The sequence below is a fragment of the Ochotona curzoniae genome, unplaced genomic scaffold (genome assembly GCF_017591425.1).
Source record: "Ochotona curzoniae isolate NIBS_2020 unplaced genomic scaffold, NIBS_Ocur_1.0 scaffold_4505, whole genome shotgun sequence".
NCBI lineage: Eukaryota > Metazoa > Chordata > Mammalia > Lagomorpha > Ochotonidae > Ochotona > Ochotona curzoniae.
Window position 1 is genome coordinate 47,439,007 of NW_024467118.1, and position 14,169 is coordinate 47,453,175.

The 14,169-nt window shown below is 44.5% G+C and overlaps 1 protein-coding gene across 4 annotated transcripts in view; it reads right to left on the bottom strand.

Moving 5' to 3' along the window:
- Nucleotides 1–14,169, bottom strand: part of IRF2 (interferon regulatory factor 2) — a 93,195-nt gene that overhangs the window by 31,576 nt on the left and 47,450 nt on the right. For all 4 annotated transcript variants that reach the window (XM_040965962.1, XM_040965964.1, XM_040965963.1 and 1 more), the window contains exons 2-5: nt 10,814–10,906; nt 2,874–2,973; nt 1,371–1,547; nt 1,021–1,067 (exon numbers count right to left, since the gene is read on the bottom strand). In XM_040965962.1, coding sequence (XP_040821896.1) covers nt 1,021–1,067; nt 1,371–1,547; nt 2,874–2,973; nt 10,814–10,900 — 411 coding nt within the window. In that variant the 5' untranslated portion in view covers nt 10,901–10,906. The remainder of the gene's footprint in view (nt 1–1,020; nt 1,068–1,370; nt 1,548–2,873; nt 2,974–10,813; nt 10,907–14,169) is intronic.

The following is a 14,169-nucleotide window of genomic DNA, read 5'->3' on the forward strand; positions in this document are numbered from 1 at the left end:
TTCCCAACCATTTAAATTTGCCAGCTTTAAAAAAAATTTTTTCCAGCTTTTAAGCAATGGGCTGTCTAGGTGATTTGCTATATTTTTTTCCTTTACCAGTTATTCCATATTATAAATCAGAATCCTGGTCATATTCAAATTCACTTCTATATAACCTTGTGACCTGGGGCACCATGTTGCCAGACTCTCATACCTCAATCTCTTCACCTACAAACAGAAGCCAGGTGGTCCAAGGGCTTAGCAGCTGAAGCCAGTCTCCTGTTTTGCATGAGGTATTTGGCTCTTTCCTCAGCATTCAGCAAAGCAGTTAAAATTCTCCAAGTACAGGAAGTTCAGACTGCACAGTCAACCAAAAAATTCTTGTGTGTTTCTCTCTCATGCTCTCTTACACACACGCGCATGCAAGCACACACACATACCCCTTTACAGAAAGCCTTGAGGAACACAAGGTGGTTCACAGTAGAACAGAAAAAAGCTACCAAGAACCACATTAATTGAGTGCTTGACTTGACTCCTACATCCTCAGCTTAACGGCCTGTGATGAAATTTATAAGTATAGAGTTTATCCATAAGCTTATCTGTAAGTATAGACTTAGAGTTTAATAGAAACATACACCACATAACATATATTAAAATATGCTTAATGGCCTGACAATATACTTAATAGCATCAGACTTATGTCTCCAGCTGGTTGTGGGGACTAAGTAGCCAGCTGGCAACAGTTGTGGTGACCAGATGGAGGCTTCAAGCTGTCAAGCTCAGTGTGAATTCATGACTTCATTCATAAATTTCCCAGCAAATTGGATGAAGCTAGGATGTGGTTACCTGTGTTTGAAGTAGGTGCATGCCAAAGAGGAGACACAGAAAGCACACACACGCATACAAAATACAATAGCAAAAGAAGAAAGAGTTCAGTATTCAGCAAAGATCATGCTACTTATATTTTAAGAAAGAAAAAATACGTATGAATTGTTAATATGGTCAGGACTTTGGCCTTCTGACTCTACAACTCAAGATTACCTTGATGTGCTTAACTCTGTCTTCTTTTTCAGTCTTTGGTTTCTTTCCTGCAGCAACAACAACAAAGTAGTTTTGGGTTAATTCACAAAGGATACACAGGGCAATAGCTCCCCTAAACTAAAATCTTTGTGGAACCATTCAGTGAGCCTTTTACTTGAACATGCACATGGTCCAAATGCCCTCTGTATCTTTTTCTGCCTTGGTTTCTTAAAAGTTACTTTTTCAAGGGAGATGAAGGCAGGAGGATTGCCTGCCACCCTGAAGGAACTCCAGGTGCAAGAATATGGGTGCCACCCGGGCACAATGGAACATGCTGCGTGATGGTTTCTTCAGCAGGTGGGTGTGTTTACCTTTCTTGGAAGGCCGCTCAGACAAGGGCAACATCCGGTACACTCGGAAGGCGTTGTTCCCTTTCTTTATACTTTTATCCTTGACTTCTTCAATGTCAGGTAAGGAGTTCATGGCACATCGGAAATTCGCCTTCCATGTTTTTGGATCAGGTTTGTCTACTCCTGGTTGGTGCTTTCCTGATACAGCAGCCAGGGGTTAAGAAAAACAGGGAGGGGAATCAGATTTGGCATAAAAGACAAGTACGGCCCAGCAAGGCTGGCCAGGTGGTGCAGAAAAAGGCCTTTTCATTCCTCAGCTGCATCTACCAGGACCAACCCTCCAGGTGGGCCATGGACCTAAGGAAGTTTCTGGATGCAGGGGTTTTCTTTATAAAGCATTCCCAATCTGGGAGAATGGGAATAAAGTGGAATTCCAGGTTCTACCAAGCAGATCAAGACAAAGGTATCACAGCAGGAAAAAAAAAAAAAAGGACTCAATGTTAAGTAATACAGAAGCCCACAAAGTGGGAAAGCCAGCAAGCAAATGTATCATGAGCACCTTTCCCATTTGACCTAAACAATTCATTTCTGTAAATAGTTGTCTACTGACTACATTTTGTTATTGGGGCTGGCAATGTGGCATAGCAGGCTAGTCTTGCGCCTGATGCATTGGCATCCAATGTGAGCACTGGTTTGTGTCCTGGCTGCTCTGGTTGCGGCCTGGAAAAGCAGCAGAAGATGGCCCAAGTTCTTGGAATCCTGCACCCATGTTGGATACCCAAAAAAAGTTCCTGACTCCCAGCTTTGAATCAGTTCACCTCTGGCTATTGTGGATAGATTTCTCTTTCTCTCTCTTCCCTTTTCTCTATAAGTCTGCTTTTCAAACAGAAATAAAATACTTAAAAAAATTTTTTGTTATAAATAAATACCACCAGGCCTCCGTATCCACAGGGTCCTTGTCTGTGAAGTCAATTAATCAAGAATCAGAAATAGCCTAGAAAAAATAATTGTGTCTGCACTAAACATGTGCATGCACTTTTTTCTTGCCATTATTTCTGAAACAATATGGTATAGGAGCTATTTACACAGCAATTACATTATGTTAGATATTATGGTAACTCTGTGGAGGATTTAAAGTATATAGGAGAATTAATGCAGGTTACATGCAAATTTTGTGCCATTCCACATAAAGGATTTGAGCAGTATACATAAAGGAGTGGTCTAACTCACTTCTTGGGGAGGACCAATTTACTCCAAGTCATGGCTCCAGAAGAAATGAAATTATATTCCTCCGGTAACAGCTGGGGAACTTGTCAGAACAAGGTATAGAGAGAAAACTTCAAGGACTTTGGCCTTGTGGGATGTCCCTTCTGAGTGTTCGTATTTACCGCTAAAGTGCTGAGGAACAGACCCAGAGTTTGGAGCCCATGATGCCCAAAGCCGGGACATTTTACAAGCATCATGAGATGGAAACTGAGCAGCAGCACCACCTGCCTTGACAGCTGAAGCAGGGCATCTTCGTACCTGTGTGGATTGCCCAGTTTCGGAAGAGTGGGGCATCTTTTTCTACATCCCACCCATGTCTTGCCGCATGCATCCAGGGAATCTGAAAAATCTTCTTTTCCTGGAGAGAAAAAAAAAAGATGTAAATAAGTACTGTGGTCCCAGGTTCTGCCCCATGTTGGCAGAGGAGTCTAGGTTCCGGCCTTGAATCCCCACTTAAGCATCACTGAGTTCATGTAGCACCTATAGTGCCATCCATTGCAAACCAATCCCAATCTTCCTTGGGGCACCATTCAGACACTGAGCTCTGGGTGAGATTCGTTCTCATCCAGGCTGGCAGAATGGAAGGGAATGCTTTCCAAGGCCAAAGGTGAGGTTGAGGGGCATCCACAAGTGTCCCATCATTGGTACACTTTCTCTTCAGAAGACTACAAAAAACTGGCCACCAGCTGATTGTTCCAATGCTGTATCATGTAATTCCATCATGCGGTAAATCTTAATGGCAGCTCCCTGGGTGACTTATGAGTGTATGTGAGGCCACTGTGACAGCGGATCTGCTCGTATCCAACAGACACAGGAGACTGAGTCTAAAGCTGGAGTCCCTGTGGTCTACTCCCCTGCCCCAAGGAGCAGTCCCACCCAGGGAGGTGCACAGACAGGGAGATGATGCTCGCTTTCTGGGGAAAGGCCCTCAAGACAACATATGAGATTCGCTGCTCTCTACTGCAGCTCTAGGGACAGCTCAAAGTGGGTCAACTGGAACTAACAATCAAAAGATCAGGAACTGATCCTTTGGAAACAAAGTCATACCCGAAGAGAGACTGAAGAGAGAATCGATGTCCAAGCTGCTTGCCTGTCACCAAAACCGGCAGCTACTAAGGTCCCTGGCACACTGTGCCATGACCCATGTCCACATGGGGTTCATTTTTTCTTTTTTGCAATAATCCAATGAGTTTATGTAATAAACCTGCAATACTGTCTAACTTTTAAATCAAGGTCATGTGATCCCATACTCCAATACTTTTCATCAGACCACACTGTATCTCCCACATTGGAAATTTAGATTTCCTATTCCATAACAGAGCTGATGCCTTACACTCTGTGTAAAGCCAAGCCCAGGCACATGACACAATTCAAAACCTTTGCAGGCGGTTCTGATCTTTGCTAGAAATGCAGGTTCCCCATACCATGGGCTTAGTAAGGACTGGGAGTCTTCACTTGGGTCTCCCAAATCCAAAGGGGGTCCCATTTCTCCCAATAAGAGCCTCTGCCCTTCTCGGAAGGACCAGTCACAAAGCCTGATCTGGAAATCTTTCAGAACACTGGAGAGTCTTCCAAAAACAGTTAAAGAGGGAAATTCCATGATTTTTTAAAAAGCTGGTTAATAAAGAAGAACTGAAAATGAGAAACTTTTTCACCAACTCCTCGTTGACCGTTTTGTAATCATCCAGAGAGAGGGCAGGCTTTCAGACAAGCCATTTTCATACCTGCAGAGATCGGAAAAGAACTCAACGAAACTTTATTTTTTTTAAAACATAAACCACAGAGAGCAAAATATCTAAAGTGGCTTTTTGAGGTTGATGTGAAAATGGATACAAATGAACAAGAACTGACTGCATACTCAGAGGCAGCAGGTGTAGAGAGGCAAACCCTAAAAATTTACTACCGGATTTTTCCCTCGGTCAAAGGGGTTATGGGCTGACACACACTGAAATCCGCCTGACAGGACATAAAATGAACATGGACCAGGTTGATCTTGCTAAGCATTAGTATGCATATACACGTGTGTGCTCACATTCAAATCTAATAATATAGAAACTACGCAAAAAATCACTAAACCACAGAAGCAATAACTGAACCCAACAAAGTTCACTTGGACTGTTCTAAGTGAGCAGCAGACTTGAACAGACATTTCTTCCAAAAAAAAATTCCCAAATGACTACTAAACACATGAAAAGATGCTCAGCATCACTAATTATTAGGGAAATGCAAATCAGGACAACTATGTCATGTTTCACACCCACTACAGTGACTAGAATAAAACAGTAATAATGAAAAGAAAAAACACAAGTGTTGATAAGCATGTGGAGAAACTAGGACTCTTTCACATCTCTGGGCAGAATGTAAAATGGGAAAAGAGTTGGGGAGGCTCCTCAGAAAAATAAAGTGACAGGCAGTCCCACACTAGAGCACTGGTTCAAATCTCAGTGGCTATGCTTCCTCTCAAGCTCTCTGTTAATATGCCTGGGAAGCAGCAAACGACAGCTCAAGTCCTTGGGTTCCAGCCACCCATGCAGGAGACCAAGCCGGAATTCCTGGCTCCTGGCTTTGATGCATGTGGAAGATCCTAATCTCTCTCTTACTCTTGCTCTCTCACTCTGTCAGTCTACCTTTTAATTAAATAAATACATATTTTGCTACAAAGTCCAAAGTACAATTACTAGATAATCCAGTAATTTCACCCCTGGTTATATACCGAAAGAACTGTAAGCGGAAATCCAAACAAAAACTGATACAGAAAGGTTCCCTGCAGCACTACCCACAAAAGCCCAAAGGCAGACACAGCCCAAACACCCATGAGTCGGCGGGTGAGGGAACACAAGGCAGCATGGTCATGCAACAGGGTAGACATACAATGAATACATACATATGCATCACCCGGTCACAAAGAGGGAAGAAACTCAGGCACACACACCCACATGGGTGAGCACTGAAAACCCTCCACGGGTGAGAGGAGTTACACACAAAAGCATGAATCCTAAAGGTGTCATGTGTGTGCAACATCCAGAAAAGGTAACTCCATGGAGACATGAAACAGGTTGGTTAGCAGATATTTTCTTTTTCATCTCTAACTTTACTTGTTTTTTCTCTCTTGCTTTTTCTTTGCTATTCAGGTTAAAAGCTTGTTTTGCTTATCTTCTTAAAAAATGGCTCTTCAGGGCCCAGATGGGTGCTGGTTCATATCCTGGCTGCTTCACTTCACATCCAACTTCCTACTTATGGCCTGGGAAAGCAGGTGAGGATGGCCCAAAGTCTTGGGACCCTGCACCTGCATGGGAGACTCGGAAGAGGATCCTGGCTCCGGATTAGCTCTACTCCAGCTGTTACAGCCACTTGGGGAGTGAACCAGAGGACAGATCTCACTGTCTCTCTTCTCTCTCTAAATCTGGCTAATAAAAATAAATAAATATATTTTTTAATTACAAGGGAAAGGTCTGGGACCATGTGATGACCTCTGTGCCTGGGGAGTATTCACAGTGCCTGGATCCACAGGAAATGAAGACCACAGTGGGAATCACGCAGAGAGACACAGGGGAGAAACCCTGAATGTGGCTGCAGCAACTTCCTCAACTTCACTCAAGCAGTAGCCCAGGGAAACCAGCCACAAACATCTGGACACACTCAGAACTACCTGGTCTCTTCAACCAGTCAATGGCAAGAAGGGGAAACGTTCTAGAGTCACCAGAACCTTTGCTGGGTTCTGATTTGAGCAAATCAACTGCTAAAATATATTTCTGGAGGGTCTGGGACTGTGCCACAGCATGCTAAGCAATCTCTCCTGACACCAGCATCTCAAATGAGCACCAATTTGAGCACTAACTATTCCACTTTTGACCCAGATGCTTGCAAATGCAGCTGGGAAAGCAGCAGAAACCAGCTCAAGTACTTGGGCTCCTGCCACCCACATGGGAAATCTGGACGGAGTTCCAGGTTCCCAGCTTTGGCCTAGCCTAACCCAAGGCAAAGCAGCCATCTGGAGAGTCAATCTGTGAGGCAGTGAACATATTTTAAAAGTGATTCATTTTGGCCAACTGATAATGATATTATATGGAGATACATATATTTTAAAGTCCTTAGGTCATAGATGTATACTGTCAGACAGTTGCTTTAACAATACAAAAGTGCAAAGATACAACAAAAGCATTAATAAAACTGGATGCTGCAATACGGGAATTTGCTGTCCTAATCATTCTGTTCCTCAGAGTACTCAAACATACGATTACGTTGGCAAATCCTCATAAAAAAAGTAAACAGTCCTAGCCAATGCCCCTTTCATGAACTACTTATAATGCTGCTTTGCCAAATGCTTTCCCTGTTCTTGGGAGGACTCCAAAGAACACATTCCCTTACCATCCTCCCCACACTTTATTAAAAGTCAGAGATGGAGAAGCACATAAGGCCCCTAACAACCACGTATTTGTCTCTCACTAAGAGTACACTTGGGTTGCAGGGACTCTCCACCAGACAGACCAGTGATGGTGGCCAGCTCCTAAGCCCATTTCTAAAGGAAACCAACCACAGCCTTGGAAGGGGCTCTTCAAGGACACCACCTTGTCCTGTGTATTCAGAATATCTATAGCTGACTAGGCAGAAAGGACCACTTTTGGATTACAACAACGATCAAGAACTCAGGCATGGGATCTGGGCATGAAGCTCCTAGCCTGAAACACATCACTAGAAACACAAACATTTGGGGCCGGTATGTTGGCTCAGCTGACTAACCTTCCACCTCCAAAAGCAACATCCCATATGGGTGTCAGTTCATGTCCTGGTTGCCCCACTTCCCACCCAGCTCCCTACTTGTGGCCTGGAAAAGCAGCAGAGGATGGTGCAAAGCCTTGGGACCCTGCACCCACATGGGAGACCTAGAAGAAGCCACTGGCTCCTGGTTTTGGATCAGCTCAGCTGCAGTCTTTGTGGCCATTTGGGGAGTGAATCAGTGGATGGATGATCTCTTTGTCTCTCTCTATATGAATCTGCCTTTCAAGTAAAAATAAATAAATCTTTAAACACACACATACTGAACACCAACTGGGGCAGATGAATCTCAGAGCCACCTGGCCAATGCCTGCTTTTTTTTTTTTTTGCATTTTTGAGATTGGTTTATTTTAACAATCACTGTGGTTTACAGTGGTATCCATTTCATTTCTTTTTTTAATTATAAATTTTATTTTTTATAATGATTACATGGTGGATTCAGGTGGGAAGGATTAAAGTTTAGGCAAAATTGAGTGTGCTCATTGCTTCCAAATTTGCTGTTTCTTCTTGTTGCTTCTGGGGGAAGGGAAGAGACAAAGGGAGAAACCACTCACATCTTTCCACACATCCCAGTACCTAAGGATGAGGAACCACTACCTCATATCAACTCAGAGTCTCAATATGTACATATTCTGAGGGCAGTTCCTGCTTTCTAAGAGTTGCTTCAGTCTTCAGTGGGAGAAGAGACTGCTGGAATGATGCCGGATCGCTCAAAACAGAAACAGGAACTCTTCAGTGGAAGTGCTCAACAGGAACAACATCACACCCTGGTCAGATGTATGCCAACAAGCCAAACTCAGTGGAACAGTGGAAACAGAGAGGCCCTGCAGGAGTGTACAGATGGACAAAAAAGATCTTGACTCCATCCAGAGTCTACAGGTGACTCTGCCCATATGTACCAGCATGGCCACATGCCTGGTCTGGCCAGGCACTGCATGCTGGCATGGATCTGTGTGCCAGCAGTGGTCAGCAGCCTAGGCAGGGGAGCCTGATGAGATGGCACAAAGGGTTCCTTTCTTTCTGCCTTGGGCAAAGAGGCAGTGAGTGAGGCTTGGCAGGCAAGGACCACAGGAGAAGAACAGAGTTTGCAGCCATGCAAAGAAGGATGCATTTGCTTTCTGGTCATAATTTTAAAAGAAAAAAGAAAAACAAAATAACAAAAACAACAACCAAAAAAACCCAGCTCTTCCTAACTTTGGATCAGCTCAGCTCTGCTTGGGGTGGCCATTTGGGGAATGAACCAGAGGAAGATCTTTGTCTCTCCTTCTCATTTTACTCTACCTTTGAAATGATACAAAATAAATGCATTTTAAAAAGACCTTTGTCATTTGTCATTGAACCTAGAGCCAAGCAAGCTACTCCAGGATGATCCTCCCTTTTTCCAAATGAGAACCCCTCACAGGCCGCAGGTGTTGGAATGTGGAGGGCCCAGAATTGAGCTGTCCATCTGCAGCACCTCAGTTGCTTTCTCCATGCAGGAGGCATGATCACCCTGTACATTCTCCCTTGCACCAAGCCAACCTATGCTGGTGACAGAAATCCAGAGGACAGCACACTACTCTTCAGGACCCAGGAATGTAAGCTGTGCTCTCATGCTCTCAATCACAAAAAGATAATGCTGTCTTGTTCTTCAAAACAGAATCCTACTTAACCTCCCTGTGCCTAAGTTTCCTCATCTATAAAGCAGAAAATAGAACGTATGTGCCAGAGGAGACTGTGCAAGTTAAGGCTTGGAAAAATGCCTGGTAATATTAAACACTTATTAAACATTAGGTTTTATTATTACTGCTTATTTCCCCAAACCTCTTCCACTCTGCATTACTCTCTCCCTTCTTATACCTCCATATGTACCCCAAATAACAGAGTAAAGGAGCAACTCCATTTCTCATTTTTTTCTTTGCAAGAGGCTAATTACTTATCCAACTCTATAACATTACACATGCAACAAGTTGAGAAAAATATTCATTGCTTGCCACAGAACCTTAAGATATGTGACAGGTCACCAGAAAGAAGCCTATGTTTATGTAAGTTATCTCTACTTACTTCATACCCCTGCTTGTTTCAGAGAAGACTCAGCTACATTCAAATGTGGGAACACTACATTCAAAATAAGTGGCTGAAGAAAAAAAAATACCTGAATGAGATCTGAACAGATCAAATGGGGCCAAGGGTGATATCAGTGAAGAGAAAAAAAAAACCCAACAACAACAACAAAAAAAACCAGGCTGCATTGTCCTATTCACTAGTTAGCAGCAGGTCCCACTCTGCAATCTAGCACTTAGCTGTTGTACCTGGTCCAGAGCCAGAGCCTGACCAGCTCAATTATTCATCATGCCCTGAATATTAAAAAAGCAAAAGATAGATTAGAGGATAAGAGAATGGAATTTGCTCCAAAGCACTGCACCTCTTCCTGGTACATATAGCCATGGTTGCAGCAGACCTGAGTGCAGCATGTGCCACTGGCAGACCTTGGTGAGCTGGTTCTGCAGGAGTGCAGAATTCAACCACAGAGGATCCTATCTGTGTTCCACCACTCTAACTTGAAAAAAAAGTCTCACAGCTGAAAGAGTTTTCCTGGAGGCTTGGAGATCTTGGACATGGACTGCAAGACATGCTGCAGAAGTCAAGACTGTTTCACCATGGAGCGAGGGCTAGAGTGAATGCATTCTGCATTGTGAGATGCCTGGGAAAATCACCCCATGGTGTGGAATGATGCATCAGGAGGAGGTCTGAGTGTCCCTGCATGGATTTGCACGTTGTAGGCCTGGCTGCTGGAGTGGCGATATTGCAGATGCAGTAGCCCTTGGGAGCTGGGATATGTGGGAAGTCCTGGGGCAGGAGTGGGGCCTCTTGCCTCTCTCATCTTGCTGCCTAGTGATGCTGTCTCTCTCTGACATTCACTCCTGCTTGATCCCATCTGCCCATCAAGCCCTCATCAGGGCTTGAAGTCCACCTGATGATGGACTTCCAGCCTCCAAACTGGGAGCTAGACAAACCCTTCCTCACATTAGTCTGCCTCATGTGTTTCATCACAGTAAAGAAAACCACGCTCCCAACCAGTCCCAAAGTAAGAGTCTGGAGTTTCCAGCTCATTTTATCCTAGAGAGCTAGGATGAGCAGAGAAAAGAAACCTGGAGAAGGGAGTGAGTATAAGCCGTTAAAGACAGACAACCAGGGGCTTCCCTGCCATGATCATCCAACACACCAGATCTGAGCAGAAACTCACAACTCAAAGTAGAATGACAATGAAAGTCTTTCTGACATCACTGATTTCTGACTCTCATTTCTGGCTGCTTCATGTTTATAATGGACAAATACAAAATTATGAACATAGAAGAAACTTTTACTTTTAGTGAACATGCATTTAGCAGAAACTTTGTTTTCTGCATGCATGTACACACACAGACAACTGATACACTTACCTTATTAAGCCACTTTAGCCCCGGTATCGTGTTTGAATTGATCTGTTTCTCCAGCCATGGGCGCATGCGCATTCTCTCCACCGGCATGGTACCCTTTAACAGAAGAGAAGCACAGCATTAGCATTTCTGCTACTGACTGTTCTATCTGCCCAACAAAGACCTACTCGCCTGTGTAACGTTTTTCTTTTTTCTTCTTCCTCAAGATGGGTGGGTATAGGGAATGCATTCCAGGGCTTTCCCCCAGAGTCACCTGCCCTGCTTAGTCAGCCCACTCATTCCTAAGGAGCTGTCCTGGCGAACATGTAGAATAGACCAAGCCTGTCATTCTCTACACCAGCAATCAACCAAGAGGGTCCTGTTAACATGGTGCCCTAGACTGGCAGAATCGCAGGAAACCAGGGGCCCAGATGCATCTCAGAGGTCCTGCTGATGCCAGGCATTACTCTCCTTGGCAGTGCTTGCAGCAGAAACCTTCAGTTTATCAGGATTCAGAGGACCTTCATGTACTATCTTTTGAAGAAGCAAGGGTGAGCAGAGCAGAGTGGTCAGCGTGGGGAAGGAATTCTGATAACCAATTCCTACATATCCTTTTAGGCCTGAATTCAACTCACTTCTTTTGGCTCTCCGGGCCATACAAATGCTTTGAACCCCCAATACCAGCACACAACGCTGTACAGTAGCCAATCACTTTGGTTTCCCCTCTATTAACTATAAGCCACTCCTTTGTGATGTTATTTTAAATCACAGATGCCAACATCTTGCCCTTTCTATACCCTTGTTTTTACCCTACTCTCCTACTGCCTTAAGCACCTTTCCTCAACATCACCCTCCGCCTCCTCTCTGACCTGAAGCCATCTCTTTCACCTTTACCCTACTTGCCTTTGAAAACTATTTTGTGCTTGGAACATCTTTTCCTCAACCTGCCTACCCAGTGACTGAGTCTGTACACCCTCCACATGTGTGAGATAGGCTTTTCCTTATCTACCAAAACACATCTAGAAAAGAATTATAAAGTCCCAAACCATCCACTATTTATCTTTACCTAATGTGTGCCTAAATCTACCATTAACTTGGGATCCCGAGGCACAGTCCCATTCTGTAGGACCTTAGGAACAGAGCTGACTGCCTAAACCTCAGATGTCTCCTCTTGGTTGAACTCAACTCCTCTGAGCATGAGCTCTGAACCCTGCAGTCAGGTGACTAGGGTTGCAACAATGGGTGTTTCAGCAGATCTTTCTTCCAGTCTGCCATGGATTTCCATTCCCTTTGAGCCCATCCCAGTTCCTACCAGACTGAATCCCCAGGGTGGGGGACTCAGGCTTTGCCTAAGGGGCCACCTGCCTTTTCTTTATCTACCTCTTGCAGCTCTTGCATGCACACAGCTGTGGACAGGACATCTCCTGTTCCTTATGATTGCCAGGGCCTCTGCTCATCTCTTCCTGGCCTTGCCCATTCAGCTCCATCCTCCAAGACCCAGCCCCTTCCCTCCTTCTTCAGACCACCACAGCATGAAGCTGTCTCTCCTCGTACAAATCCCAACACGTTCCTGGAACCTCTCACTGCTCACATAAATACCACATACTGCCTTGGGGCAGCCACTACACACTAGTCAGTCACATGCACTTGGTCCTCCCAGCCAAACGGCCTGCTCATTCTGAATGGGAGCTTTATTGCTCACAGGTCTTCTCATAATTCTAGGAAGCCCAAACACCTCCTCTGCATTAGAAATGTTCAACACAAGGCCCCGGCCCATTCTACCTATCAGCTAGGGTTGGGCTTTAGTGTGTCCCTGGTTGTTCTATTCATTGTACATCCAACCACTCAAAGATTGTGGGTTGAAGTTCCTAGAATTAGAAAAGATAAGACATTCCCAGTGTTACAGGACATGGTGAAGAAGCATCACATCCTGAGAAAAGTCCAATGCACAAGATGATACATAAGAAGTCACAGAGACATCCAGGACTGCTGGGAAATGCTGCACACAAGTGACCCCTGTGAGGGTTCTGTCCATTGGAGTGGCCACCACCTCCCTTGGAGTGAGGCATCAAGGCACGGAGTGGGAACCAGCAGATCTGGGACAGCAAGGGCAGGAGAGGGCAGAGCAGAGGCTGGGGCACTTAGATAGTCATGAGGCCACCACCTCTTTGGAGGACAGAATGACATGCAGAACTGTTGCAAGTCCCTGAGGCTGCTGCTGACCCTAAACTTAGTAACATGGAAATATGAGAGGCTGAAAGGCTGCTTCCAGTACATCATCATAACAGCCTGGCATTTCCTCCCATATCTTCCCACCCAAATAACTTACTTAAGGAGAAAACCGATCACCCGAAACAGTTTTTTTAAAATGGCTGCAAAGCTACAGCCTGTTGGAGGCATATCCAAAGAATCGATCTGTGTTGCTTGCAGACTCTGAATTTGTGATCTTTATTATTATTCTTTTTAAAATACACTTGTTTATTTGCAAACTAGAGTTGCAGAGATACACAAAAAGTCAGAGACAGGAAGGAAGAAATAGTAAGATTTCCTATCCACCGATTCATTTGCCAAATGGCTGCCAACAGAGCAGGGCCAATCTGAAACCAGGAGTCAGGAATTCTACCTGGTCTCCCACATGAATGAGGAGGCCTCAAGTACGTGGGCTATTCCCCACTGCTTTCCCAAGTCCATCTGCAGGGAGCTAGTTTGGAAGTGGAGTGGCAGGAACTCAAACCAGCACTTATACAGGTTGCCCATGTCACATGTGTCAGTTCAACCTAGTGTGCTGCAACACGAGCCCTGATGAGTTAAGACTTCTTAATAAAAATATCTGTAACCTCCAAATTCACAGTCCTGGTACTTTCACAGTCATCATAGACACATGCAGAGAGGCAAAAAAAAAATACTAGGTTGTCTGACACATGTGTTCCCCACTTAGGTCAAACGAGGCAACACACTGCTGTGTTTTTTTCTATTGTACTGCAAACAAGTGTGCTTTTCACGGTCTACTTAGTGAGACATTTCCCACACTTTTTGTGTTTTCTGTTGGTGGCTTTGTGTTTAAAATGGCCCCCAAGATGCTGCTGAAGTGCTGCTTCATGTTCCTAGGCACGGAAAGGCTGCAGTGTGCTTTATGAAGAAAGTACATGGCTTCAGGCAAACTGCACTTGGGCATGGGGGACGGAGCCACTGGCTGTGAGTGTAGTGTTCATCAGCCAATAACACGTGTTAAACAAAGTGCCTTTAAACAGAACAGACATGCACCCAGGGTCACATAGTTAGCCCCTTGTATCTCCCGCTTCTGCATCTGGGGATTCAACCACACAATTTGGAAGTATTTGAGAAAAAAAAAATTAATTACACTTCAAAAAGCAAAACTT